Genomic DNA, 26,315 nt, shown 5'->3' with positions numbered 1-26,315 from the left:
TTGTTGATCATACCATTGGGGAGTATTGATTATAGTTCTCATACCTTTTTTATTAATATTTTATTTCAAAACCTTCAACACTAGTGACTGATTGAGGTAAGGGATCGCAGATAGTTAGCATTTTCTATCTTTTTGTTTGTGTAGTTGGTTATATAGGAGCATGTATAGTGTTTTAAGATTTAGAGCGACCAGAGATATTGTACCATTTTAAGGATTGATATGCTGATGATTGTATATCTACAGTATTACTATAATATATAGTTTTTATTCTACTCTAATACTTAATGTTGTTGGATTTGAGTAAACTGTTTTAAACTGATTTTATTGATGCTTCGTATGTATAAGATGTATCCTTGTGCATGCAGTAGGTCTATTGACGTTATTCGGACTTCTGCCGTAATCCAGAATGTGACATGACGCTTTGACTCCAAATGTTAAAGTTTATCTTTATAAAGGTTTAGATTAGTATATTTTATACAATTCTCGTAAAAATAAATTTATTAAAGTAAACAACTAACTTAATTTTTAAAGTCAAAGTGGTGTTAACTAACTCAAATCAAACAAATTGAAAGGCTTGCATAATAAAATCAAAATTTTGAAGGGATGGATAAAATATACTAATCTAAACCTTTATAAAGATAAACTTTAACATTTGGAGTCAAAGCGTCATGTCACATTCTGGATTACGGCAGAAGTCCGAATAACGTCAATAGACCTACTGCATGCACAAGGATACATCTTATACATACGAAGCATCAATAAAATCAGTTTAAAACAGTTTACTCAAATCCAACAACATTAAGTATTAGAGTAGAATAAAAACTATATATTATAGTAATACTGTAGATATACAATCATCAGCATATCAATCCTTAAAATGGTACAATATCTCTGGTCGCTCTAAATCTTAAAACACTATACATGCTCCTATATAACCAACTACACAAACAAAAAGATAGAAAATGCTAACTATCTGCGATCCCTTACCTCAATCAGTCACTAGTGTTGAAGGTTTTGAAATAAAATATTAATAAAAAAGGTATGAGAACTATAATCAATACTCCCCAATGGTATGATCAACAATGCCGACGGTCTATATCATTAGATTCATAAGAGACAAAAATAGTAAATAACTGAGCGGTATAAATGAACAAATAGTAATATGAATAACTATTGAAAATAATTATTGCTATCATATCTCTATAATATAACTGAAAACTGTAACTCATATATTTCATGCATCAATTAGATAATGAATAAAATACTGCAATAATATCTAATCACAGTGACCGACTAAATAGTCAGATCTAGCATGTGCTGTCTCATGTTCAGCACCCAACTATAGTGATCCGCTGCCATACACGCTACTGTCTGCCCTATGTCATAATAATATCTCATAATTTAACTTCTGGAGTGGCATTTGTTGGGCGTTATCCCAATCGAGTATAGTATCACTGTCAAGTTCAAAATAGAATGCAGACTGCAGTTAAATGCGATAATTAAACAGATTATAATAATACTGTTATAATGTCTCAAATACAGTTGTGATCTCATACTATGTGTTGCTGTCTATTGTCTCCAAGACAATATTACATAATACTAACAGTGAAAAATATACATGTCTCAATATATTCTATAAGTAGGTATCAAAATATCACTATTATCTCAAATCTCAACTATGTCTATAATTTATTTTATATGCTAAATAATATAACATGGATATAAGAGTTAGTCCGCCAATTTTGACGACACGGAGCCCAACTTTATCGCAAATCTAAAGAATAAAATGATAGTCAAAAAAGCGAAATGATCCACTATTGCCCTTCTAGCTAGTCTGAACAGCAACCACAACACCTCAGAGTGGCTCGAAAAGTTTCTCGTCAAAGTCACGCGGAATCAGCTCCTAAAACATATAAAAAATCAGTTTCTAATTATCAATTTTTACAAAAAATTATAAAAACTCTAAATAAATAATAATAATATTATAATACTAACTCCGATATCGAAATTCTATAAAAAATAAGTGCGCGTGCTCCACTCGCTAGCTGCAAAAGGAAACCAAACATGCTTGTTTTGTTTTTTTTTTTTTTTTTTCCTTAGGAGTTACTGAGAAATACTGATCGAATATAAACGAGCGTTTTACTACCGATTGTTTTGGATGATAGAGTTTCAAAATTAACGCGTCGGCTCCGTTAATTTATGATCTAAACTATTTAAACTACTAGAATCAAATTTCACGCAGTTTCAATAATGTTTTTATTCCATCAAGTGAACAGAAAAATGAATGTGAAATGAATATTCTTTAAAAAATGATGATAGGAAGCCTTGTAATCACAATCAGAGTATAGATCTTATTTTAATAGTTTAAAGAATTTTCTAACCAAAATTCAATTGATTTGGATATTTTACGCCGTTAAACAGAAAAGCTCTTATCGACGCATTAAATTCAAATTTTGAAACCTTTGATCATTCGCAATGATGTCGAAAAGATTTGAAATTGATTTATAAACACTTCAATGGTAATAGATCATGTTCACCGAGCGCGATCGTCAATTTAAAGCTCTATCATCGAAACAAATTAGGTTAGTAAAAGGCTCGTTTACTATGATAGTATCTAGGCAAAACCTATATATAATATACTATATATATATATATATATATATATATTATATATAAATATATATATATAATATAATTTTATTTATAAATATATAATTCATTTATTATATAATTATTTTATTTTTATATAGAAATATTTATATATATTTTTATTTATAAATTGTAATTTATTTATTACTATTTTTAAATATATAATTTTATGTATTATTAAATATAATTTATTATTAATATATGAATATATTTAATCTATATATAAAATATATATAAATATATATGTGATATTAATTATTATATATTTATTATATAGGCCGAATTTTTTATCGCCGAATTTATATTGTGAACTATAATATCCTATAAATTAACGTATCCGAATATATTAGACCCGTTTTTTAGCCGTATTTTTCAAGTTTTAAAATTAAAGACAATTTTATCGAATTATATCGTACTACCGAATTTTGCCGAATCGAATTTAACTACTATGGTATAAAGGGAGATAAGGGGTTATCCCCTTTATACCCAACAACAAAAAAAAAAAAAAATGGTGGGAATGTTGTTGCCATCCTTACGGTTATCAACTTGTATAACCGGTAAGGATGGCACAACAGTTCCTACCCGAGGGGCAAACTTCGGAATAAGTTATTCCACCCCGGTAGATAGAAAGAGATATATTTATTTTAAATTAAATTTTTAAAATTTATATTTTAATTTAAATTTTAATTTAAAATTATAAATTTTAAAGTTTAATTTTTTATTTGATATTGTTTTAATTTTTAATTTTAAATTTGTTTATTTTACTTTTAAATTTTAAATTGCTATTTTATATCTTTAAATTTAAATTTGGTCTTTTAATTTTAAACATTTGATATTAAAATTAAAATTTTGAAAATTAAACATTTTAATTTTTAGATTCAAATTTAAAATTTAAAGAGTTAAAATTTCAATTTTCATTTTAAAATGATAAGTTTAAAATTTAAAAATTTAAATTCAATTAATGGGGTAATATTATTATTTTCTATTTATAACTACAACTATTCCTCTTATTCCCAATATACGCATCCAACACAATTTTTCTAGTTCCCAGCTTATAACTCATATTTCATCCAATAAAAAAATACTCTTATCTTATAAAAATCCATACTTGTACCTATCTCGTATAACTAGTTCTATAATTTCCGAGCCAAACGAAGCTAAGAGACCACTTATCATCTAACCTATAATTTTTTATCGAACGGTTAAAACTCAATAGCAAAGAGTACAGCACACAATTGGTACTGCTTGGTTATGCTTGTTTTTTTTTTTTTTTTTTTTTTTTTCTATTGTTAAATTAGGATTCTTGTTAATTATTGTGCTAACAGTTGGAATCTTTTGTAAAAAAATTTTGTATTTGACCTGACACTTTTTTTTACTTTTAGATAATAAAATTATGTTTGGAATCCCTACAAACTTGTCAATAAAAAAAGAGAAAAAATATTAATGGATTATATATTTACGCTTAGTATTTTTGGTAAAATATACAAATTTTATCTAAACTGTAGATCATTTTACGTTGACTATTCATTATTTGAAAATTTTAAATTTAGTAATTTGAGTAATAAATGTACTTTGGCTAAAAATATTTGAATGCTTTGTTTATTTTTACATATTTAGTCAATTATAGATTTGAATGCTTTGTTTTATTTTCAGCATAACCAAATTTTAAATATACTAATTCTAAAATAAGTAGTTAGTTAAATTTAAAATAAATAAATAGGACAATTAAATGTAAATTAAAATTTTAAAACTTAGATAGCTGATTTAAAAAATTTATAATTCAGATTAATTTTTTATTTTTTTTTTTTGTCTAATTTAGATGAATGAATGCGTTGCAGAAGCATGTCCTTATTTATTTTAGTGCAAACTTGTCTTCTTCGAAGAGACAAATAAGGAAAAAGTTAACACATCTTATTCTTGGAAAACTTCAACAACCCCCCATGTGATTTGTCGTTTCTCACTTTGCTCTTGTGGTTTAAAATGTATTAATTTGCTTCCCTGTGGTTCGTTTTTATCTTTTCGGTAGCTTTTTCGTTAATATTCATTAAATTATATATAAAAAACACTTTAGATATCCATCTAGATTTATTAATATTCACTTTAGTACTCTTTAATTTTAACTTTATACTGATTTAAGAAAAAAAAATAATGAAATTGATAAAAAAGAGAAAAAAGAAACCACAGAATGGCAATTGATATATTTTAAACCACAGAGGCGATAGAACTATAAAACAACAGGGGGGTTTTTGAAGTTTTTTCTATTCTCTTTATTGTCAAACAAATTCGTGATATAATAGGAGGAAAAAACAATTATTTGAGCCCATTGCACGCCTTAAGGCCTCTTATTATAGTATTTTTATTTTCTAATAGTAAAGTATAATAAAAATTGAAAAAAAAGATAAAATATAAAAAGACCTATATTATGTTATAATGTTGCAAAAAGACTTTTTGTGTGTAACATTTTTTGAATATTTGATCACAAAATTTGTAGAGATTCATATGTGTAAAGATAAATTGTATCACTAGTCTGTTGGCTTAAAAAAGTCAGCATCCCCTGGCTAAGGCTTGGTGGTTGGTATCCGAACGCCAATTCGAATCATAATAGATTAATATTTACAGCTAAGTTTATTTCTAAATGAAATAAACGAAACGGATAGCGTGCTACTATCTCTCAAAAAAAAAAAAAAAAGGTCAGCATCCCACTCATGGGCGGAGGCCAAGGTGTGTCGAGTCACATTCAAAATAAGGTGAGACTGGATTGGCGAGTCATATTTGAAATGGTATGAGGCTGGTTGAGTCAAATTACAATTGAGACTCGTGGTATTATATTTATAACGCTTTAAGAGAATTATTGTGTATTTTTAACAAATCGAACTTTTGGGATTAATGGTTAAAGCCAATGGTCAGAAAGTGATATCAGGCCAGAGGTTTGGTTTAATTCTCGCATTCTGTAAATTTGTGCAAATGCTTGAGGAAGATTATTTGCTTAACAAAAGTTAATTATCCGCTCTACGACGGAAGTTGGGTTGGGCTGGTAATATTTCGAAATGGCATGAGGCGATCTTGCCCTGCAACAGGAGGCGATTTGACGGAATAATGTTCAAAGTAGCGTAAGACTGGTCGAGCTTTTGAAATTAATGGTTAGCAGCAACTTCGTCTTTCTCGAGCTTTTAGTGATATTTTTATTAGGCCAATTCTAATTTCTTTCAATCAAATACATTAAATTTCACTTTCTGTTTAATTAGTCAACGAATATAAATTTCAATATTTTTTTTATGATGAGTAAAGATTACAACCTAATTCTATGCAGGAAATAATAATAAATAATAATTATATAATTAATTTATTAAGTTTGATTATTATATTCTCTAAAAATTATTATTATTTAGTTGTATTATATTATTTCGAAAAGATGATTTAATAATGATAAAACAGTCAAATCATTTCCGCGTTATAATTAACAATCATGTCATCTATAAACTATGAGACCTAACTTATATTAACTATTTTTATGTTATTTTATTTAAAAATGAAAAAATTTAACAAAGTACTTGATTAAATAAAATTAAGTTTAAATGGCTAATGAAAATAAATTGATAATAGTGACTAAATAGAATTTTACTAAAGCTTAAATGTATAATTCAATCAAAATAGAATCTTTCAGGTATAAAGCATTTTTTTTTCCATTTTACAAACGATATTTTTGGCTAAATTTAACTTTTGGTCCTCAAACAATGAGATGTGTGAATTTGGGCTCTCAAACTTTAATTTATTATAATTTTAGTTTTGAACTTTTTGATAGTTGCAGTCAAATTATAAAATTCAATTTAGTTGCTAAACATTAATATGTAACAAATATAAAGATGATATGATAGTATATATTATGATTGATGACACATAATAATTAAAATGTTATGTTACTTCATATCAACGTTAAATTAGTCAACTAAATTTGATCGTAAACTTAAATTATATAATTTATAAAAATTTAAGTTAAAATTATAATAAATTAAAGGTAATAATATAAGAACTTGCCTCAACTATGGATCATTATGTATCAATTATCCATCCCTTCAAATTTTTGATTATTATCAAGCCTTTCATTTGTTTGATTGAGAAAGTTAACACACTTTGACTTTAAAATTAAGTTAGTTTATTACTTTATAAATTTATTTTACGAGAATTGTATAAATATATATATATATATATATATATATATATATACATGAGAGGGAGGTCCATGTGGACCTCCCCCTCATGTGGTCCACGAGGCTGAAATAGCCTCGTGGACCGCGCATCATCCCAGCCTCCAAAAGCCCCAATGTCTTTACTGTTCATCTTCCACATTTTCGGAGACGGCCTCGGGCGAGAAGGTGGGATCCGCCGCTACGGCCCTTGCTCCCGGCGCCGGCGAGGGCGGCGGAGGAGGACGACGATGACACGGACAAGCTCGGCGACAAGAGCGGCGACGATGCGACCCTCGGCCGCAAGTCCGCGACCGCGATCGCCGATTTTTTGGGCTAATTGTTCGCGAATTGTGATTAATTCGCGAATAATGATTTTTGACAAAAAAATTGCGTTTTTTTTTCAAACTTTTGGGAAAAATACGAAATTCGCCGTTTAATTCGTATCTTAAAAAAATACGCGAATAATTCGCGTATTAATCGTGAATTAACTAACTAAGCTTTATACCCAATCCAAACGGGGTCCTAGGGTTTAGTGATGGTACTCCTGGGGTTGAGTGGGTGGTTGGTTGAATAGTATAATCTAAAGGGTGGAGTTGATTAAAGTGTAGACTAATGGCTGAAAAATCGATAATAAAAGAGCTCAAATACAATTAATAGTATTCCAGCTCATCTCTCTCTCTCTCTCTCTCTCTCTCTCTCTCTCTCTCTCTCTATATATATATATATATATATATATATATATATATAGTAGATCTTGTGTGTTATTAGGAGCACGGAGGTCTCTGCGCTCCTAATCCGTTTTCAATGATGGAACTTTCGTATCGATGATCGGCTCCGTTATATTTGTTTTAACGTATTTGAAGTATTTAGAAAATAAATTTTGTGGTTTTTCGATATCATTTACCTAGCGATCGAAAAGGTTTAAAATCAATAATTTTTAATGGTTGACATATATCGTTTACAAGTTTAACAGTGTAGAAGTATTTAAATCATATGAAATTTTGATAGAAAATTTTTTATACTATTTACCGAAAGATCAATATCTTTGAATGAAAATTTTAGTGTTATATCACTATTTTTTATGAGATTTTTATTTTCAGCAATTGATTTTGAATATTTTCAATCGTTGTGTAAATGATCTTGAAAAACCATAAAATTTATTTTCTAAATATTTCAAATACGTTAGATCAAGTTTAACGGAGCCGATAATCAATTTGTAAGTTACATCATCGAAAATGGTTTAGGAACACGGAGGCCTCCGTATTTCTAATAGCCCCCCACCCCCTCTCTCTCTCTCTCTCTCTCTCTCTCTCTCTCTCTCTCTATATATATATATATATATATAAGTACTAATATAACAATTTTATCTCAAACATGAGGCCTAGATTTACTCAAAAAGCACTAATATAATTTTCACCAAAGCCCTCCAACTCTTTTTTGGTGTAGAGAAATTAAAAAAAAAATCAAATTAGAGCTTCTTTAGCCCAAAAATTTATTTTAGCATCTTACAACAACAAGTTTAGAGCTTATTTGGTTCATCTATTTTAAACTCTTTAATTGGAAGGAGATTCACTAATTTCGATAATTATTTATTTTACAGGAAACGGATTCTCATTTCCATTCTGCTCTAGAATGTGAATGGCCCAGTTCGTTTAGGAGCTGTTTGGCTCATGCAGAAAGTTTGGAAGAAGTTTTCCAAAAATAAATTCAAATAAATTCATAAAAATTAATTTTTTCAGTCTTCGCCCATTTGATACAAAGAAAAACTAGCTTTTTTGAAAAACTTTTTTTTTTTCCAAATTTTATGAAAAACTAACGTTTTCGTTTTCCTAAAAAATTTGGAAAATGAAAACACTAGTTTTCCGTTAAATTCGGAAAAAAAAATTTCCAAAAATGCTAGTTTTTCTTAGAACCAGTGAACCACAGAGACTGAAGGGTTTTTCATAGAAATTATTTTTCTTAGAAATATTTTTCACACTTTTTCGAGAAACCAAATAGCCCCTTCCTTAGAAAAATGTGGAAAAAAAAGTTTTCCAATAAATTTTTTTTAATGGAAAACTTCTTTTCGAATTTTTGGCCTGGTTAGCTTAAAAGAAAATTAAGCATTTTTTAATTTTTTTTTCATATTTTATAAAAAAAAACTAGTATTTTCAATTTCCAGATTTTCTTCTTTAGAAAAACAAAAAACACTAATTTTCAAAAAAAAATACGGAACAAAAATTCATAGAAGTTTATCTTTCTTAAAACCGAACGGACAAAATAATTAAAAAAATAAAGGCCCTTTTATTGTTAAAGGACAAAACAATCAAATGAAGGGATATGAACTGGTGAACCAAATCAACAGAAGAACAATTACAATGACAGAAAAAAAATGTATACAATCAACTAAAATAGCATTACTAAGTTCTCTCTGATTCCAGTAGTCTTAGCAGAAACCAAACAAATTAGCCATACTTTCCAACAAATACAGGCTTTGAAAGACATATCAGCTGTTAAATATTCCAAGTAGGAATCTAAGCTTCCATCTACCATACCTGATGAACAAAAGATCTTCTTCGCGCACCGATGTAGCAGATTTTTCAATTTTTAACATAAAACAACTGAATTGTTTGCTATACACAAAGCGCCGCGCACTTCACTTCATAGTACAAAAGATGCCTAAACCAGTCTATATTTAACAACGGAAACCTGATGTGTTCTTCAACTTTGCAGGCTTCTTGAGAATTATTGGTTGCAGCGGTTGCACTTCTTCAATGCCGGTGCAGGAGATGATTTCTGCATCACATCGGTTTCCAGACGGTAAGTATCTCTTGAAACATCTCCAACATCAGCTCTCTATCCGCATGGCGAAAGAAGCTGCTGACCTCCTCTCTCACATCATATATCTTCCCGAAATCGAACAAATAAGTAAGGCACCCCTTCTTCAACTTACTCAACTGATAAAGCCAAGCTTCGTGAAGCCTCTCTAAGACATTGCTCGAATTTATGTCCTCCAAAAGGCTCTCCTCGCAACAATCTTTGAGGTCCCCGATGTCGTACTTGTTCGCCGCGGCGAGAAGAGAGAGCCGGTGCTTCCAAAACATGTCGTGCTTGATGGTGCCGTAAATGTAGCTGAGAAGGGCGGAGCACGATTCGAAGGACATGTCCTCTATATTTATTGTTGAGGATTCTTTCTCTTTGAGGTCATGCAGGAACATGCTCGCGAAGACGGGGGAAGTGGCAGAGAGAACGGCCTTGTGGGCTTTCAATACGCCGTCGGCAGTGTTTATGGTCACGTCGGTGTGTATACCCTCGAGAAGCATGCGGGAGAGGCAATGGAGAGTGCTTTTGCTTGAGAGAGAGTACATTATGTTTTCGTTTGGCCATATTGAAGAGGCTTCCCCACCCTGCAATGAAAATAATTGAGATTGAAAGCACGAATAAATTGCACTAGGGCCCCCGACCATTTTAGAGGTTTCAGATTGGTCCGCAATATTTTCCCATAGTTGGATCTCTAACCTTTGCATTTTGGATTTGCTGAAAATGCCCATGGCATCGCCCAATGAGAGGTGCAAAGTTTAGGAGCTAATTGTAACGATTGAACCCTACAAAGCTTAAATGCTCAAGGAATCAGCAAATCAGTAAGTCCAAGTCACTTACATGGCAGTTATTAGATAGTGATTACACGAACAACTGTGCTCGATGTGCTGGAGGATTTTAGCAAAAGTGTAATATTGCAACGAAAATGCAAAGGTTGGGGGGACGGTAGTTACATTAAATGGTCAGGGGCCGAAATGAAGCTAAGCTAAACAGTCAAGAATCAATGGTGTAATTTACTCTAATCAGAGCCTAAATTTCACAAAAGGTGCTTAAAATTACTGGTTGAAGAACATGATGAGAGGAAAAACTTGCATTAATAGCTGGAATCTTCAAGTCTAGAAATTCTACGTCGATGATGAAGCGCCCGTGGAAGGCAGAATCAATTGGCCAGACAAAGTCTTCGCTGGTCCGAAGCAGTCTTTCATGAACTACAACTCAACAAATGGCCAGTCTCATCAATGAAATTACAACATCATGAACAAGCATATAAGCCTATAAATTGAGAAAAGAAAATGAAGAAAGCTAATATTTCAGTGGGAACTCTTCTGATCCTTACAGTTGTAGTTAAATATAACAAACATTTCGCATGTCACAACAATAGGTGGTCGAGATTAAAATTTAGTACTGCTGATAAAGTACATTACTACTTCCCTGAGAGATGTAATTCAATCTTCACCGCAAGATGATAGTCTCTATTTTGATTATGAGGGGTAATTGGAAACGAATGATATGATGAAAATCAGAAACTTAAAATTGAAGTGCCAAAATTAACATCTTTTATCAAACAAAAAGACCAAGATTACATGAAGTTTTGACTTCAAACCACGAGAACATGACGAGTCAACTTGCCACTTCTATCTTTTGTCGTTTGCCATAAGTTCTGGTTTCAATTATATCCTAAACTTCCAGCTCGCAACATGATTTATCATTGAATTGTTGGTAAACACGAAGGATGTTGATTAAGTATCTTCAACAATCTGATTCAACCAATAAAGAGAAGATCCTGGGATGAGATATGTAATTTACGTGCCCAAGAAACATTTTAAAATCATAGTGGAGACTTGCATCTTTCAAGAGTCTAATCTAATTCAATATATATGAAAATGGGGAACTTTGAAGAAACATAATGAAGCTACCTCACACATTAATATTCATTGATCATGATTCAACAAATCTTGAGTGTAATAGTAAAATCAAACAAGAAAGCTATTTTGTGCCTATTTGGCACAGCTTCCGCTTCTTTTATGCTTTGGGCTAAAGCCACCTCTAGCAGAATGTTTGGCAAAAAGGTGTTTAGAGCTTCAAATGCGACAAGAAATTGAAATGAGTTTCTGAACCCTAAAAGTAAAAGAACGAATTTGGTGCTTCTTTCTGTACTGCACATAGATTGGAAGATTTTAATAAAATATACGTTAGCGTTCTCCTAACAGAGCTTCTCAAACAACACTTACTGAAGAAGCAGTAAAATCCATAGCCAGGCCAAACAGGTCCTTGATTTAAAATGATACTATAACGCTTTACCTACGAGTGGAGTTCACAAATTTTCTTTTTACTAATAGATCAAATACAAGTATCTACATTTACAACTAATAACTAATGTAATCTTAATCATCTTAGTTGCTTTACATTCTACATCTAAATATCTGTTCACAAAATACATTTAAGTACTTAGAATATATCAATAAATAGAAACGAAATTAGCACCCAGTGGCCTGATACAATCAGTACCTATCCAAAATTAGCAAATTTTAAATTATACGACAGTTAAAGTGAGTAAATACAAATAAAATCTACATCACAGCAACCAATAAAAATGTACTACAGAGTTTAACACACTCAAAAAACCTAAATACCACAAATTTCGCTAATAGAGGCACAAACATAAGGCGAAGAATCAAAACGATACACTAAACACACCGAAAAGGGAACCAACCTATACCTGGGGAGATGTAAGGGCGGCGTCCAGGACCAGGGCTTGAGACACGGAGCACAAACCGGGCGATTGGTGGCTGGTCCTTAGAAATCCGGCATGGTTCGGGAAAAAGGCGGATGTACATGTATTTGTTCTTCTCGACCGATAAATACCTGAACCGGTTCACAAAATGAGAAAACAGGGTTAATTTCTTCCACTTTAGCATGTGTCTTAATTACCACTGGCATAAAAAATTACACCAATTACAACCCTGCACTTTACCATTGTCTAAAATAGACTCGAAAACTTGAGATGGTATATCACATCGGCTCTATTCATAAACGTCTTTTCAGATTACAACCAATGTAATAGTTCCAAAACTAAAACAAAATATCTCCTTTACTAGAGCTACCGAAATTAATTGAATTTATGCTTTTCTGCTGCATTAAATATACCCACAATTGTACGGCAGCTCATTTTCATAAAGTTTTGCTTCCGAATACAACAATCATTCCAATTTTTTAAAACTGTTTGAGATACTGATAAAATGCAAAGATGAATTGGTGCAATCTTTTCTAGGTAAAAGAATATGCTGGTTCCCCTGAAATTTCAGTCGGATTAAACTTACTCAACCAAACATTAAAAATTCTTTAGTAGAAGATAAAAAATGTGCATTTCTTTGATCGATCACCCTTTGACGTCTTGTTGTTTTGATTTGAATTTTTTGAGTTAACTAGGTTGGAAATTTTGTTAAATTTGATGGCTCCATTTACTATTTTCTTTAATTGTTTCAATTGTATTTGTTTAAAAGTGATTATAAACACAATTTGATAGCATCACCAATAAATTTAAGAAAATCACAACTTTAATTGACTAAAATCACTCAATTGCAAAAAATCAAAAAGTAAAGAGCGTCAATCAAAATAAATGAAGCTGAGAGGGCCATTTCAAAACGGCCTAACTTAAAGGGGTCTCCATACATTTTTATCCAAAAAAAAAAGCTTAAGTTAGCTTCCGACTCATTTTAGTTAGCACTTGACACTAATGTTATTAGTTTTTCATCATAATTAACAGTTATATAAAGATCAAATAATTCAAATACCTCTAAATTCGCGTAGGCATTCAAATGAAAAACAAATAAACATAAAACTTTTAGGGCATAAATGACTATCACAAACTATAATTAGTTACAGAACTTCTCAGAAACTGAGTCTGAGTAGTTAATTAAACTAAATTAATTTCTTCTGGCTAATTTTTTTAAAATTTCTTCTAATTATTTTTTTTTTAACTTTGGATAGCTAAGGGTAGCCGACCCAAACTTCGAGAGGGTCAGGCATATTTTTCCCTTTTCATATTATTACTGAGACATGGGAATGAGCTAAACAGGAAGTATATTTTTAAGGTGAAAGTATATTAAGCAAACCCATTTTAATTAGACTACACAACATTCAAAATTTTGATTTTACTATTTGATTCAAGTCATTTGATGGTTTTTTCCGTTTAAAATTTGAATGAATCGTTTAGTACAACAAGCAATGTATCCAAATTTTGTAACAAAAGAGTCATCAAATAACTAAAATCAAAAGGAAGCGAAGGAAGATTTGATGATTTATTCCAGGAAATACCCAACGAAAAATGCACACAATTCCTTCTTTTGTATCGAATCGGTCATAACCACTACCTACATTCCACAAAATTGTGTACCACAAATAGGAGCTAACGAATGGACCAGCAATCCTGAGCAGTAAAATGTAGAGTTAACTGCTTTTATATCCTTACAAAGCAATGAAATTGCATGTTTTTAGTTATCAAATATATCTCTTCAGAGTTGCATAATTTGCAAAAATATTCTTCTCTAATATCTATTGATTGAATAGTTAAAATTGACCTTTTTTCTATAAAATGACCATTCTACCCTTCAATAAATACCTTTTAAATTATATTTAACATCATTTATCATTTTTAATATTTTAATTTTAAATTCCACATCATGAAGTATACTTTTATACAAGATTATAACTGTCTTAAAGGTGAAAATTTAACAGTCAACTAATAATCATCAACTTGGAAGGATAAGTTTGCATATTTTGAAGCTTCTCCATTTGGTTGGGGGTTAAGGGGTGGAATAACCCCTTAACCCCCATTTTATCCCCAAACACTTCTAAAAATGGGTGGGGTTAGCTAACCCCAGCTAACCCCACCTCAAATGGTTTATCCCGGGTTAGCTAACCCGACTTAACCCCACCAAACCCCAACCAAACATTATTTTCTATTCATAATAACCCACTATCCTTCTTATCCTACCTACTCCAACCAAACACTATTTTTCACTATCCTGGCTTAACTCTAACCTCCAACCAAACACAAAAATACTTTAACCCCACCTTAACCCTAAACTTAACCCTATCCCTGGAATAACTAGTTTTTCCTTAACCCTGAACCAAACGGTAAAGGAATATATTTGATAACTAGAATTTTGCAGGAATAAATCTGCAATTTTGCAGGATACATATAAAATTTCAAAAAACTAAAAAGTTTTACAGTTTGACTAATCAAAATAGTTCATAGGTCACGTAAGTTTCATATATTATTACATATAATTTTTGTCGGGGTTATTTCACATGTGTCCCTACAAAGTTTTAAAATTGTGGATTTTATTCCTGTAAAGTTTTAACTACCAAATATATTCTTCTAAAACTTCAAAAATCTGCAAATCAATATAAACTCATCAAGGCGAAGCCCTAAAGAAGCCCGCCCCGCGTTTGGCGGTGCTGTGGGGACCGCGCGGTGACCGAATGGGGGCTCTGCGACTTTTTCCTCTTCATCCGCCTTTCACTGTAGTGGTCCACCTTCTCCCTTTGGAACGCAGCCATCTTTTCGTACAACGCGGAGTTCCCCCCTCGCTCTCACTTCTTCCTCTCCGTCTTCGCTGAGGTGGTTCACTTTCTCCCTCGCACACAGCCCTCGCTCTGTACGGTGTGGAGTTCTCTCTCACTCTCTCTCCCACGTATGCCCGTCCATCCCGTCCGGTTTGTCGTACAGATGGTAGGACAGCGAGTCCTGCAGCCATGCCGTTGGCGGTGTGGGCCAGATAATTTCCTCCACCGCACGTGCTATCCTGTACATTTCAGCGTAAATTCTCCCTGTGGTTTGGGGTCATGGGGCCTGTTTGGTGTTCATTATCATTAAAGAGCATTAATGAGGGGTATATACAGCGGCATCTTTTTTCCCCATTGTGATGTCCTATCTGTTGTGGCGGTTTACACTCTCTTTTGTCTCCGCCTACACTGCGGTGGTCTGTTGCCCTCCGTGATCGCAGTCGGGCTTCCGTATGGCATGGCACTCTCTCTCTCTCTCTCTCTCTCGCTCGCTCGCTCGCTCTCTCTCTTCTATGTGTGCTTTCCTGTGGGGCTTTCATGCGCCATTATTTAATATTTAATGCGTCGTCTGGCCGGCGAGGTTCGGTGTCCTGCCGCCGATCTCATCCTTGGTCCTCTGACCTCCGTACTCCCTCTCCCTGATTTACCCTCTCTCACTGTACTCTGCTTGCTTTTCATCTCTTTAGGGCTTTTGGCTTTGCTAGTCATAAATACTAAAGCAATTGATGTTCCTTTTGTGTGCACTTAGCTAATTCTCGTTGTTTTTAAAAGTTTTTGCTCTATTGTTCTTGGCTTTTGGTGCTTTTGATTGCCGGTTTTCTGAGCGTTGCAGCTAATTGATAGGTAAAAAGTTCAGATACTTAATGATTTTTTTGTTTGTATTTTTTTGTGTTCCTTCTGTGCTTACTCTTATATCCTTTTTGGTGCATGCTGTTGTGTTTGCTCTGATTAAAATTTTTGCGGGTTTGCACGTGTATGGCTAATGGTTATGAAGCGATTTTGAGGGTGGATTGCTGCTAACCTAAAGTATTCTGTTAATTTTCCCCTATTTATTTGGTCTAGTTCCATACATGAAAGGGCAACCTTTTGGAGCCCTCCCCTTATTTTGGGGGGGTGTGGGGCCCACTCACATACAAATTTTTTAAAATTAAATGCACATTGATCCCAAAGCTTTCCACTATTTTTATTTTTGTCCCTAATCTTATTTTTTTTACAATCAAATTTTCAAATCTCTTGATATAATCTTTATTATTATTATATAAAGATAAATTGTGAATCCTAATGAAGGCCTCCCCTTATTTTGGGGGGCTGTGGGGCCCACAGCAATTTTTTTAAGAATTAACCGCACATTGGTCCCTAGCTTTTCACTGTTTTTTTTTGGTCCTTAATACTTTTTTGCAATCAAAATTTTAAATCTCTTGATTTCATCGCAATAAAAATAGCACTGTTAAAAGAGATTTTAGATTTTAATGATATTATCGGACCATCGTCTATTTAGATTTTTTTTGCGTGTCAATTTTGGTCTCTAAACTTTATTTTTCACTTTAGTCCCCAAAATAAAATTTCAAAATTTTGAATTTAAATCTGGAATTTATCGTAAAATTAATCCGAAAATTTATGAGTAGAAAAGGGTCTATACTCATAAAAATATAGTAGCTGAAACTGTATATTGTAATAATACCTTCCCGTCGCATTGCGCGGGCCCTTAACTAGGTTGTTACTATAGGTTGACTACCCCTTAACTTTTTACCATTTAAACTGTTATATCCTCCCAAAAAAAAAAAAAGTTTGTTTAAAAATTTTTAAAAATTAGAACAAAAAAAATATTTATCACAAATTTAACAGGGCAACTAACGAAAAGGGATATATTTGCAAATTATGCAATGCCCTCAAAAAAAAAAGTTTTTCTAAAACTTAGAACAAAAACATATTTATCACAAATTTAACAGGTCGACTAACGAGAAAGGGATATATATTTGCAAATTATGCAAGTAAGAAGGGATATATATATATATATATATATATATATATATATGACGATAACTAAAACATTATATAGGAATAAATATGCGAATTTATCACTTTCTAGAGATGCATATATGCAATTAAACCCTAATATTTCAATAATTTAGTCGAAAAGAACCCAAAAAAAACATAAACACAAAATAAAACATAAACCCTAAAAAATTGGGGAAAAGAAGAGAATCGAACGAGACCAGTTCCAGAATCCGAGCTTGAAGGGGTCGGATCGTCGGTACGAGGAGGGGCCGAAGCTCTCGATCCGCCACTGCGCCAAGCGCGAGATCGTCTCCACCTTCGCATCGGGCGCGTTTCCTCCTCCAGAGGAGGTCATCGCCATTTCTCTCTCTCTATCGATAGAGAGAGAGAGAGAGAGTGTGTGTGCGTGTGTGTTAGAGAGAGAGAGAGAGAGAGAGGGAGAGTGGGGGAGTGCTTTTTGGAGTTACTGGAGTAATGGATAGAAAAGGGAGAAATTGTTGCCAGCACCGGGTGTACGAATGCGTCTCGTAGACCTCCAACTCAGCTCAGCCTAGGGATGCAAATGGATTCGGGTTGGTGGAGCTTCCGCCTGTTCCGTTTAGGCTTATATCTACGCATTAGAATTTCAGGACTCTTAAATATAGGGACGGTAGTTCAATTGGAATTAGGATTTAAGAGTGATCGATGTGATCGTAAATGCTTCCGAAATCTAAAATTATCATAATTCTACTCAGTTTTAGAATACACGAAAAATTAATCAAATCCTAGTCAGAGTAGGCATTGTTGTATTATATATTTACGCCAAACCTACATACATAGACATGTTTCTTCGTGAGAGAGAAGATACTAAGGCTAGGAAGAAGATGATGAAGAATTCTTTGAACGTGCATGTTCGGTCGGTTTGGGCAGGGAATATCGACTATGAGTTCTCCCTCATCCGCTCTCTTGTTAAGCAGTACCCTTTCGTCGCGATCGATACGGAGTTTCCTGGTGTCGTCTTCAAGTCCAAGACCAACCCCTGGTGTCTCTCGTCGGAGAAGAGGTACGCTCTACTGAAGATGAACGTCGACAACCTTTGCCTCATCCAGGTGGGTCTCACCCTCTCCGACGCCGACGGCCGACTTCCTGACCTGGGCACGAACGGTGCCGCGCACTTCATCTGGGAGTTCAACTTCCGAAACTTCGACCTACGATGCCACGCTCACAATGCCGACTCCATAAAGATGCTACAAGATCAAGGAGTAAACTTTGCGGCGCTCCGCACCCACGGTGTCGACTTCCGCCACTTCAGAAGGCTAATCCTGTCGTCAGGCCTCCTCTACAACCCGAACGTGACGTGGATAACTTTTCATGGCTCTTCCGACTTCGCGTACGTTATGAAAACTCTCACCGGCATCGACCTACCAATGCAGATGAAAGACTTCCTCTTAGTGCTCAAGCACTTCTTCGGACCGCGCGCTTACGATATGAAGCATATGATAAAATTCTGCGACGGACTTTACGGAGGGCTCGAGAGCGTGGCTACGCAATTGCGGGTGGAGCGGATGGTTGGGAGGAGGCACCAGGCCGGATCGGATTCGCTACTGATGCTGCAGATCTTTATGAGAATGAAACAGGTCTGTTTCGCTGCGGACGACACGCGCATGGAGAAGCATATGGGTGTGATTTACGATTTGGAGTTGGAAGATCCTACAGTGCGTCCTGCTGCTGCAGCACTAGTACAAGGCCCGCTGGAAGTAGTTTTTTGCGGGGTCAACCCGCTAGAAGTAGTTTTTTGCGGGGCAGCGAATCTGACCGCTGCAGAAAATATTTTTGCACAACAACTCCCCGGCCATATGATTCAACAACTTCCACTCCTCCCGCCGAGCCATATGGCTCAACAACCTTCAATCCCGAGCTTTCCCTGGTCGTACTACTTTGGTGCTCCCTTTTAACTTGTCAGTGAAAAGTTTCATGCAGTTAGGCTCTCTTGCTACACACACACACATATATATAATATTAATAAAAAAAGATAGCATACTACCACTATCGGCAGTATGGTGTGGCAACTAGGCCTTGAAGTAATACAACACATAGTAGAAAGGTCAAAAGTTTCAGAGCAAGCGAATATTTTTGGTGGGTAACTTTTTTACTTTTAATAGGGCACATGACTCTTTATCCTGAGTCGTTTTTGGACTCTTAATTCTGAGTTAATTTTTTAGTATTGTAATTACTTGAATATTAGTTTTTAATTCTGATATCATTTGAACAATTTTTCATGCGCCAATCTTTTTGGACTTCGCAACATGGAACTAATTTTTCTATATTTCTTTCTTAAATAGTCTAAATTAAAAGGAAGATACAATTATGTCATCGCTCTTTTTGATAGACAGGGAAGTGCTCTTTGTGAAGCAAATGCCTCTGCTCTCCTTACCCTTTCCCTTTCATCAATATTTTCAATTATTACACTAATGTAGTAATTTTTTTCTGCTTTTTAAGAGAGAAAGAGAACAATAATATTCTATTCACTTTATTCCTTTCTTAATAGAGAAACTCTGATAAAAACTTAAAACAATCAGACATTGAATTTTAAACCTTAAATACCAATCATCTAACTCTTTACGTAAGGACTAATCTATATCTATATATTATTTCTCCTAAAATTGCCACAAAATTTTTTTTCTTCATTGTCGTGCATGGACTCCACCTCAAACCAACTCAACTCCTTCCTCTTCCTCTTTCTTCAGCTGTTATCTTTATAACTCAACTCCTTCCTCTTCCTCTTTCTTCAGCTGTTATCTTTATTCATCACTGGGATGAATCTTATCTCTTATCATCATTTTTTTCATGACCGTTTCATTTTTTTTTATCGACACTTTCTATTTTATTTTTAATTATTTATCCGTTGCATCGCGCGAATTACTACGCTAGTATAGCATTATTCTCGTTGCAGAGCATGAGACTTTTACTCGTCATGTAAACAAAAAGAACTATGCACTTTTGCAATTCATCCACCAGTTTAGCAGGCTCCCTACTGTCACGAGTAGTAATCATTCCATACCTCAAAACTTTGAAACAGAGCAAGAATTTACTATAAACAGAGAAATTGTTTGGGCAATACAAAACACAAAAAGCTAATCAGGCAAATTTGAAAAGAACAAACAACAGCAACTTGGAGTTTTTAATGGAATTAAAGTTAGTTGGAAAAAAAAGGAAGAAACAAAATTTTCATCAGTTCATTGCTGCACACTGCCGACTTTCTCAGATGAGAGATATAAATCATTTGATCGCTGTTAGCAGCATCTACACCTCCTTTACTCGAATGCTGAAGCTCTTCCACTTTTGAAGCCAATGAATGTCAGAGATAGCCATCGCGAAATATTTTCTATAACACTGCAATTACTAGCAGATGAATTTTCCACACAACTCCCAATACTTATCAAATTAACTTCGCCTTTTACCAGTGCTACGACTGAAAACGCCAACCGATAGAATCATAGGAGGAAAAGAGTCAACTGCGTAAAGCGCAAAAGTTTTGTTAGTGAACATCAGTGATTGTTTCACCAATAAACTGAATATAGAATTAAAATGTTTGAAGACGGCAAGAGAATACCTAAAAAAAAAGAAAAAGAAAAAAGGAGGAACAGAGAAGCTAACCATCTCCCCAGCATGCCATTGTGAGCGGTGAAGATAAAATTCTTTGAGCCATTGTAGTGAGGTCGTTGAGATTTAGTTCATCTATACATTTTAGAAAATGCTCGACTGGTTTCCTGAAAAATTAAATAAATAATACTGATGAACATGATGAGCCTAAATACTGGAGTTTCTCCAAAAATGTCCAAAAGAAGAGATAAGAGCAAATTTACCTGCACCTGTAAGTCAAAATTTGCCTTCCTATGTCCTCTGTAACGATTGCCTGAAAGAAAATTAAAGAAAAACAACAAAAGAAGTTTACTATGAAAACCAAGAAAAACCAAGTATGGGTAGGAGCAGCTTTTTATTACCCTGGATTCTAGGTTCATGAAAACAGCTGATTTAGTTGCATTTTTCGCCCAAGTAAGTTCAAGTTCAGTCACTGAAAACATGTAAAAGTTTAGACCGGACTGAGTTATCTGCATAAAGATGTCTACAGGTAGCAAGAGAGAGAGAGAATAGTTTAAGTACGTCGGTATCCTACCCTGACCGGGGGTTGCTATAGCAAGCAATTCATTAGTCGCAACATCAACTGCTTTTTCAACAAAGTTTGATCCCTGCATATTCCTTCGAAGTTAAAAAAAAAGTTTACAAAACTAAAGTTCAAAAGCAATCTAAAGTTTACTGCCCATTGGTATAGACTATTATGCCCATTTTATCGACCATCACACCACGTAAATCAACATGAATTAATACTTTAGTTTGAACAAATTTACTCTGTGTCACCAATTCACTTCAGTGTTACGAGTAATGCCACCATAACAACTAAACTTGATCATTCAGGATGCAAAAAAAATCTTAGGAAGTGTTTTTAACTTTATTTCCTTGTGGTAAAACTATAATAGACCATTTTCATTTTTTCTTTTGCCTTTTCAGGTTCAGGAAGAAGAGTCTTTTTTTTGGAATTTTTTGCTTCCTATACTGACTAAATTTGTAAGACGGTCGAAGAGGCCAAACAACAAAAATTTCAATAAGACTAGATATAACATAATAATGTCTTACGGTTGTTGAAATGATGCCAAAGAGGCCACTGTCGTTGTAGACGCTACTAAATGCTGAGAAGGATCGCACTTGCTGATACATATTCAGGACGCGAAGATCTGTGCATCAATAAATGTGCTCTTTAAGTCATTTCAACAAGAAAACATTGCCCCGCAGACAAATGATAACTTTGTAAAGTGGAAGAAACAGACTAAATGAACTGCCATTCAAATTAGAGAAAAAGTACTATGTTCGAACAACCAGCTAAAAACCCTGCCTAATTGAGTACCACATAAATTCACTCTTCTAATCGGATGACGCTCATAAAAAAGTGAGAAAAAATGTAGATAAAAATGCTTCCTTGCTTCAGATTAAAAAAAATAAAATCATTTTACATAATAATTTTCATCATTAATTCTCACAAAGCCCCAAATCTATAACAGTAGACATATTTAGAAAAATCTTGAGTAACACAAAACAATATAAAGAGCACCAGGAAAGTTAAGGATCTTCCAAAGAAAAGTATGAAGTAGCAACTCACATAGTCGAGAATGCATTCCCTTCCCAGGACCACCAGAAGAGAATGAACCGCCGCCACCCATCAAAGTCTGTTATTCAATAAAGCATGTGAATTGTTAAGAAACATGAATGAAATTACAAAGACGGAATTTATTCCAATTCTATACGATTCCAAGAAATGCCATTTGTTATAACACTTAGGGTGCGTTTGGTTCGCGCTATCTTTTTAAGATTCCTAGTAATCCAATAAGAATAAAAAAATATGACGGTGTTTGGCTAAACGCACCAAGTAATCTAGTTGGTAATATTAGATTTACTTGGGAATGAGATGCATCCCAAAGTACTAATCTCATTTCTTTGAGGGAGGGTGGGTATCCTTATATTAATGGATTAGGGTAATTATAATATGTCTAATCTCTTTCTTTCTTCCTACCCGCCGGCTAGTTGGTATTATTTTTCTTTACACTCTAACCTCATATCTCTCTCTAAACTTATCTTTTTCTCTCTAAACTTCAACTCTTTTTCTCTCTCTAAATTAAGCTATTTCTCCCCCTCTTTTTCTAAAATCTTAACCCTCTCATTCTCTCTAATCTCGACTCTATTTCTCTTCCTATTTCTTTAATTATACTCTCTTTTTCTAATCTATATTCTCTCTCTCTTTTTTCTAAAAAATGTTGAAATTTTTTTATAGTATTATTTAAAAATAATTAAAAAAATAAATTAATTAATTATATATTTTTCGTAATCTTAAATAACATTGACCAAATAATATGACCATACGAACAAAACACCGAAATACTATATTCCTAGTAATAGGATGAATAGGAATAAGATTCTCGAATATCATTTTACTCCAAGTAATCTTTCATAGTGCGAACCAAACGCGCCCTTAAATTATCGTAATACCTGCAAAACGGTCAGGATAGTAGCATCTCTCTCTTGATGCTACCCCCCTGGAACTTCAAAAGCCAATGCCACATGCGTCATCTACACAAAGGAAACAGATTAGCAAAGACTCAAATCTGAATACAACAGACTAGAGTATGAAACTCGGAACCGCTAATAGTATGTGTAGCTATATTTTTAACTCAAATTATATGCAGTCATATTACCTCTGAGTCTGCTTTGTGCCTGAAATCACCGCCAACATATGCAGATTTTGGCACTTCTACAGTAGGCCCTCTTCCTAAGTCACATAACAGAGGTTCAACAATATCTATCAAATCTTGATTATTAATCCCTGATGCTGCCAAAACCAGGCGATCGGCAGTATAATTTTCCTATCAGATGAGTAACATCATTTTAACATGTCACAGCTTCACAATGTATGCATGTATGTCTTTATTCCACAAGCTAATCACACTAGATATAGTCAAAAGAACCTTACAAAGTAGAATTTCCGAACAACAGAATCATCAATTCTTTCTAAAGCCATCTCAGGGGCCACTAGTGGATTTCCCAAGGCACCAGAATAGCCAACAAGGTGAAGTGATTCCTGAAGAAACTTTTGAGGATCCTTCATCATTTCACGGACTTCTTCTTTAACTTTTGCCAGCTGGGAAAAAAAATCACAAAAATATCATTATTACAAAAAAAAAAAGTTATTGCAAGTTATTACGGAAAATTACATCAGCCGCATTCTCACCTGTTCTTCAACCTCACTATGAAGAAACATAGGGTTCCTGATGCAATCAATGAGTAACTCAACAGCTTGCGGCATGTAGGCCTTGAGGGTATCATAACTATATCCCATTTGTTCTCTAGAGGCAGATGCACCCACATTTCCTCCTGTCACCTCCACATTACGTACTATTTGCAAATGGGAACGGTTTGTCGTATCTTTAAAAGCCAATCTTTCTAGAAGATGGGTAACACCACGAGAATCCTCATTTTCATACATAGAACCAGAATCAACAAATACTCCTAGGCAAGTAGCAGGCCCCTGTCATGATCAAAATTAAGTAGTAGCCATGCAGGACATTAGCTGATTAGCAACATGAATAGTTTTATGCATAGCCTCTAGTGAGGAAAAGTAGTCTTATGTAATTAATGGAAACACTAGTAATCAACTCCAAATTTCTCTATTCCATAAGCAGGACGAACGGAGACATGTGCATGATGATTTTGAACCAGAAGAGAGATTTCAAGTAACAGCAGAGCTTTTTACTCCACCATAATAGATTAGTCTTTTCAATCAACTTCTGTGATTTTGATTAAGAAAGAATTCCTCAGTTAGGCACTCCACTAATAATATGGAGAAATTGGCCAATTTTACAGACAAATCAGAAATGAAGGGGAAAGAGTCTGTTTAGATCCACTACCTGAATGATTTTGAAATGCCAAGGCAAATAAATCCGCTAGCAACAACACAACAGACAAAAAAGTAGTAATATAGGCACATAAGAAATTAATGGAATCAATGTCTCTCAGCGAATAATCTAACCGCAATTTCACAAATGAAACTTAAAGATACTAAATAGGGCATCATTAAAGAACAAAAGGAAAATTAATACAAACACGGAGGCACGCAAACTATGAGCATACCATGGAATCTTCTGTAGCAATCTTTACTCCATTCTCAAGTGTGGTGATTTTAGTGGGATATCTATCTTGAGAGTTGAGGAGGCACTGCGGAAGCTCAAGGCCCGGCAAGGGATGAAAGAGAGGCAGAAAACGCCTAGCATAGCTCCCTTTGGACCACAAAAGAGGTTCTTGTGATAGAAATCTACGCGTCAAATAGTGAGCTGTTCTGTGATAATCTCCATTCTCGAGTAACTGTCATCAATAAAGGGTTAAAATAAAAAGCAATGTAAGTTTAACCGCATTACTGCTGTTATTGTACCTCACAACCAAAACATGCAAAAGTAATGCAAAAATCAAAAGATTCATTTTGTGAATTTTAACAGCATTTCATGTAACAAAGTATAACATATTGGCAAATAACTAAGTCGATGACAAATTTGTAGATATAACAAATAAAAGTTTGCGGATGCGTAATGAATTTAGTATTATGAAGGCAAGCTTGTCGAATATATATATTTAAAAACACCATTCTTTAGAAATTTAAGCTTTTGAAGAATAACAGTTGTTTCACATAATTTAATATAGTATCGGAGCAGGAGGTTCTTATCAGGTCTCTAGCTTCATTTAATTTTCTCGCATTTAATACAAGTCTATATATAGTAGTTTAAGCTTTTGAAGAAAAACGATTGTTTCACATAATTTAACAAAACTAGTTCCTAATATACGTAAAAGCATACATATGCATGTTTACGAAGGGCTAGGGCCTACAACAAACTCAATCCAATTTTCACTGCTACCTACAAGGTGAACCTATTACAAGGCATGGATATACAGCAAAAATATTCCCTTTCTACTGTTTTTTTGAACATTTTTAAAATATAGCAAACTCTCTTATCAGGGGCATTGACCTAAGATTACTACACTCTATAAAAGGAAAAAAAAACATAATCTTAGAATTTACACTGTTTGAATTCATCAAACATGTTTTTGGCACACCATCCTACTATAAATCTCCATTTGGCACCCCATAGCTCACTTCCTATTCAAAATATTTGAAACAATACTCAAACCTAAACACAAACTGCTGATTTTTTTTTCAGAAAATAATTATCAAGCAAGATATTTACCGCTAGGGCATGGAAAACAAAGCTCTACAGATAAAACCCTAATTAAGAAAAAAAAAGGGGCAAAAAAAAAAAAAAAAAAACCTTTCGAAGTATTCGATTCGAGGATCGAAACATCGTTCCGGGAACTCAAAGGAAAATCATAAAGAAAAATTTGTGATCCTCCTCTACACTCTTCCGGAGCTTCCTTTTCTCCCTCGACTCCGGCGCGGGCGAGAGAGAGAGAGAGAGAGAGAGTGCGTGTGTTAGAGAGAGAGAGAGAGAGAGAGAGAGGAAAAAGAATAAGCACCTC

The 26,315-nt window shown here is 33.9% G+C and overlaps 2 protein-coding genes and 1 pseudogene across 3 annotated transcripts; 1 reads left to right on the top strand and 2 right to left on the bottom strand.

Annotated features, from left to right (window-relative positions):
• On the bottom strand, window positions 9,187–17,644 carry LOC109710598 (BTB/POZ domain-containing protein At1g21780). Of its 2 annotated transcripts, none has more exons than XM_020233304.1 (4): window positions 17,423–17,644; window positions 12,349–12,500; window positions 10,728–10,843; window positions 9,187–10,222 (listed from the first exon to the last, which is right to left on the bottom strand). In XM_020233304.1, exons 1-4 carry the CDS (start codon window positions 17,563–17,565, stop codon window positions 9,617–9,619), a joined length of 1,017 nt encoding a protein of 338 aa, XP_020088893.1. In that variant the 5' UTR covers window positions 17,566–17,644; the 3' UTR covers window positions 9,187–9,616. The 2 variants fall into 2 exon arrangements, with proteins under 2 accessions (XP_020088893.1, XP_020088894.1); XM_020233305.1 differs by having other exon boundaries at window positions 12,355–12,500; window positions 17,423–17,643.
• On the top strand, window positions 18,026–19,138 carry LOC109710383 (probable CCR4-associated factor 1 homolog 11). The gene has a single exon (XM_020232908.1). The coding sequence runs from the start codon at window positions 18,026–18,028 to the stop codon at window positions 19,136–19,138; it is 1,113 nt and encodes a 370-aa protein (XP_020088497.1).
• On the bottom strand, window positions 20,253–26,297 carry LOC109711101 (annotated as a pseudogene).

The sequence above is a fragment of the Ananas comosus genome, linkage group 5 (assembly GCF_001540865.1).
Source record: "Ananas comosus cultivar F153 linkage group 5, ASM154086v1, whole genome shotgun sequence".
In the NCBI taxonomy this organism is placed as follows: Eukaryota; Viridiplantae; Streptophyta; class Magnoliopsida; order Poales; family Bromeliaceae; genus Ananas; species Ananas comosus.
The sequence above is the reverse complement of the archived record's forward strand: the minus strand, read 5'-3'. Positions and strand labels throughout refer to the sequence as shown.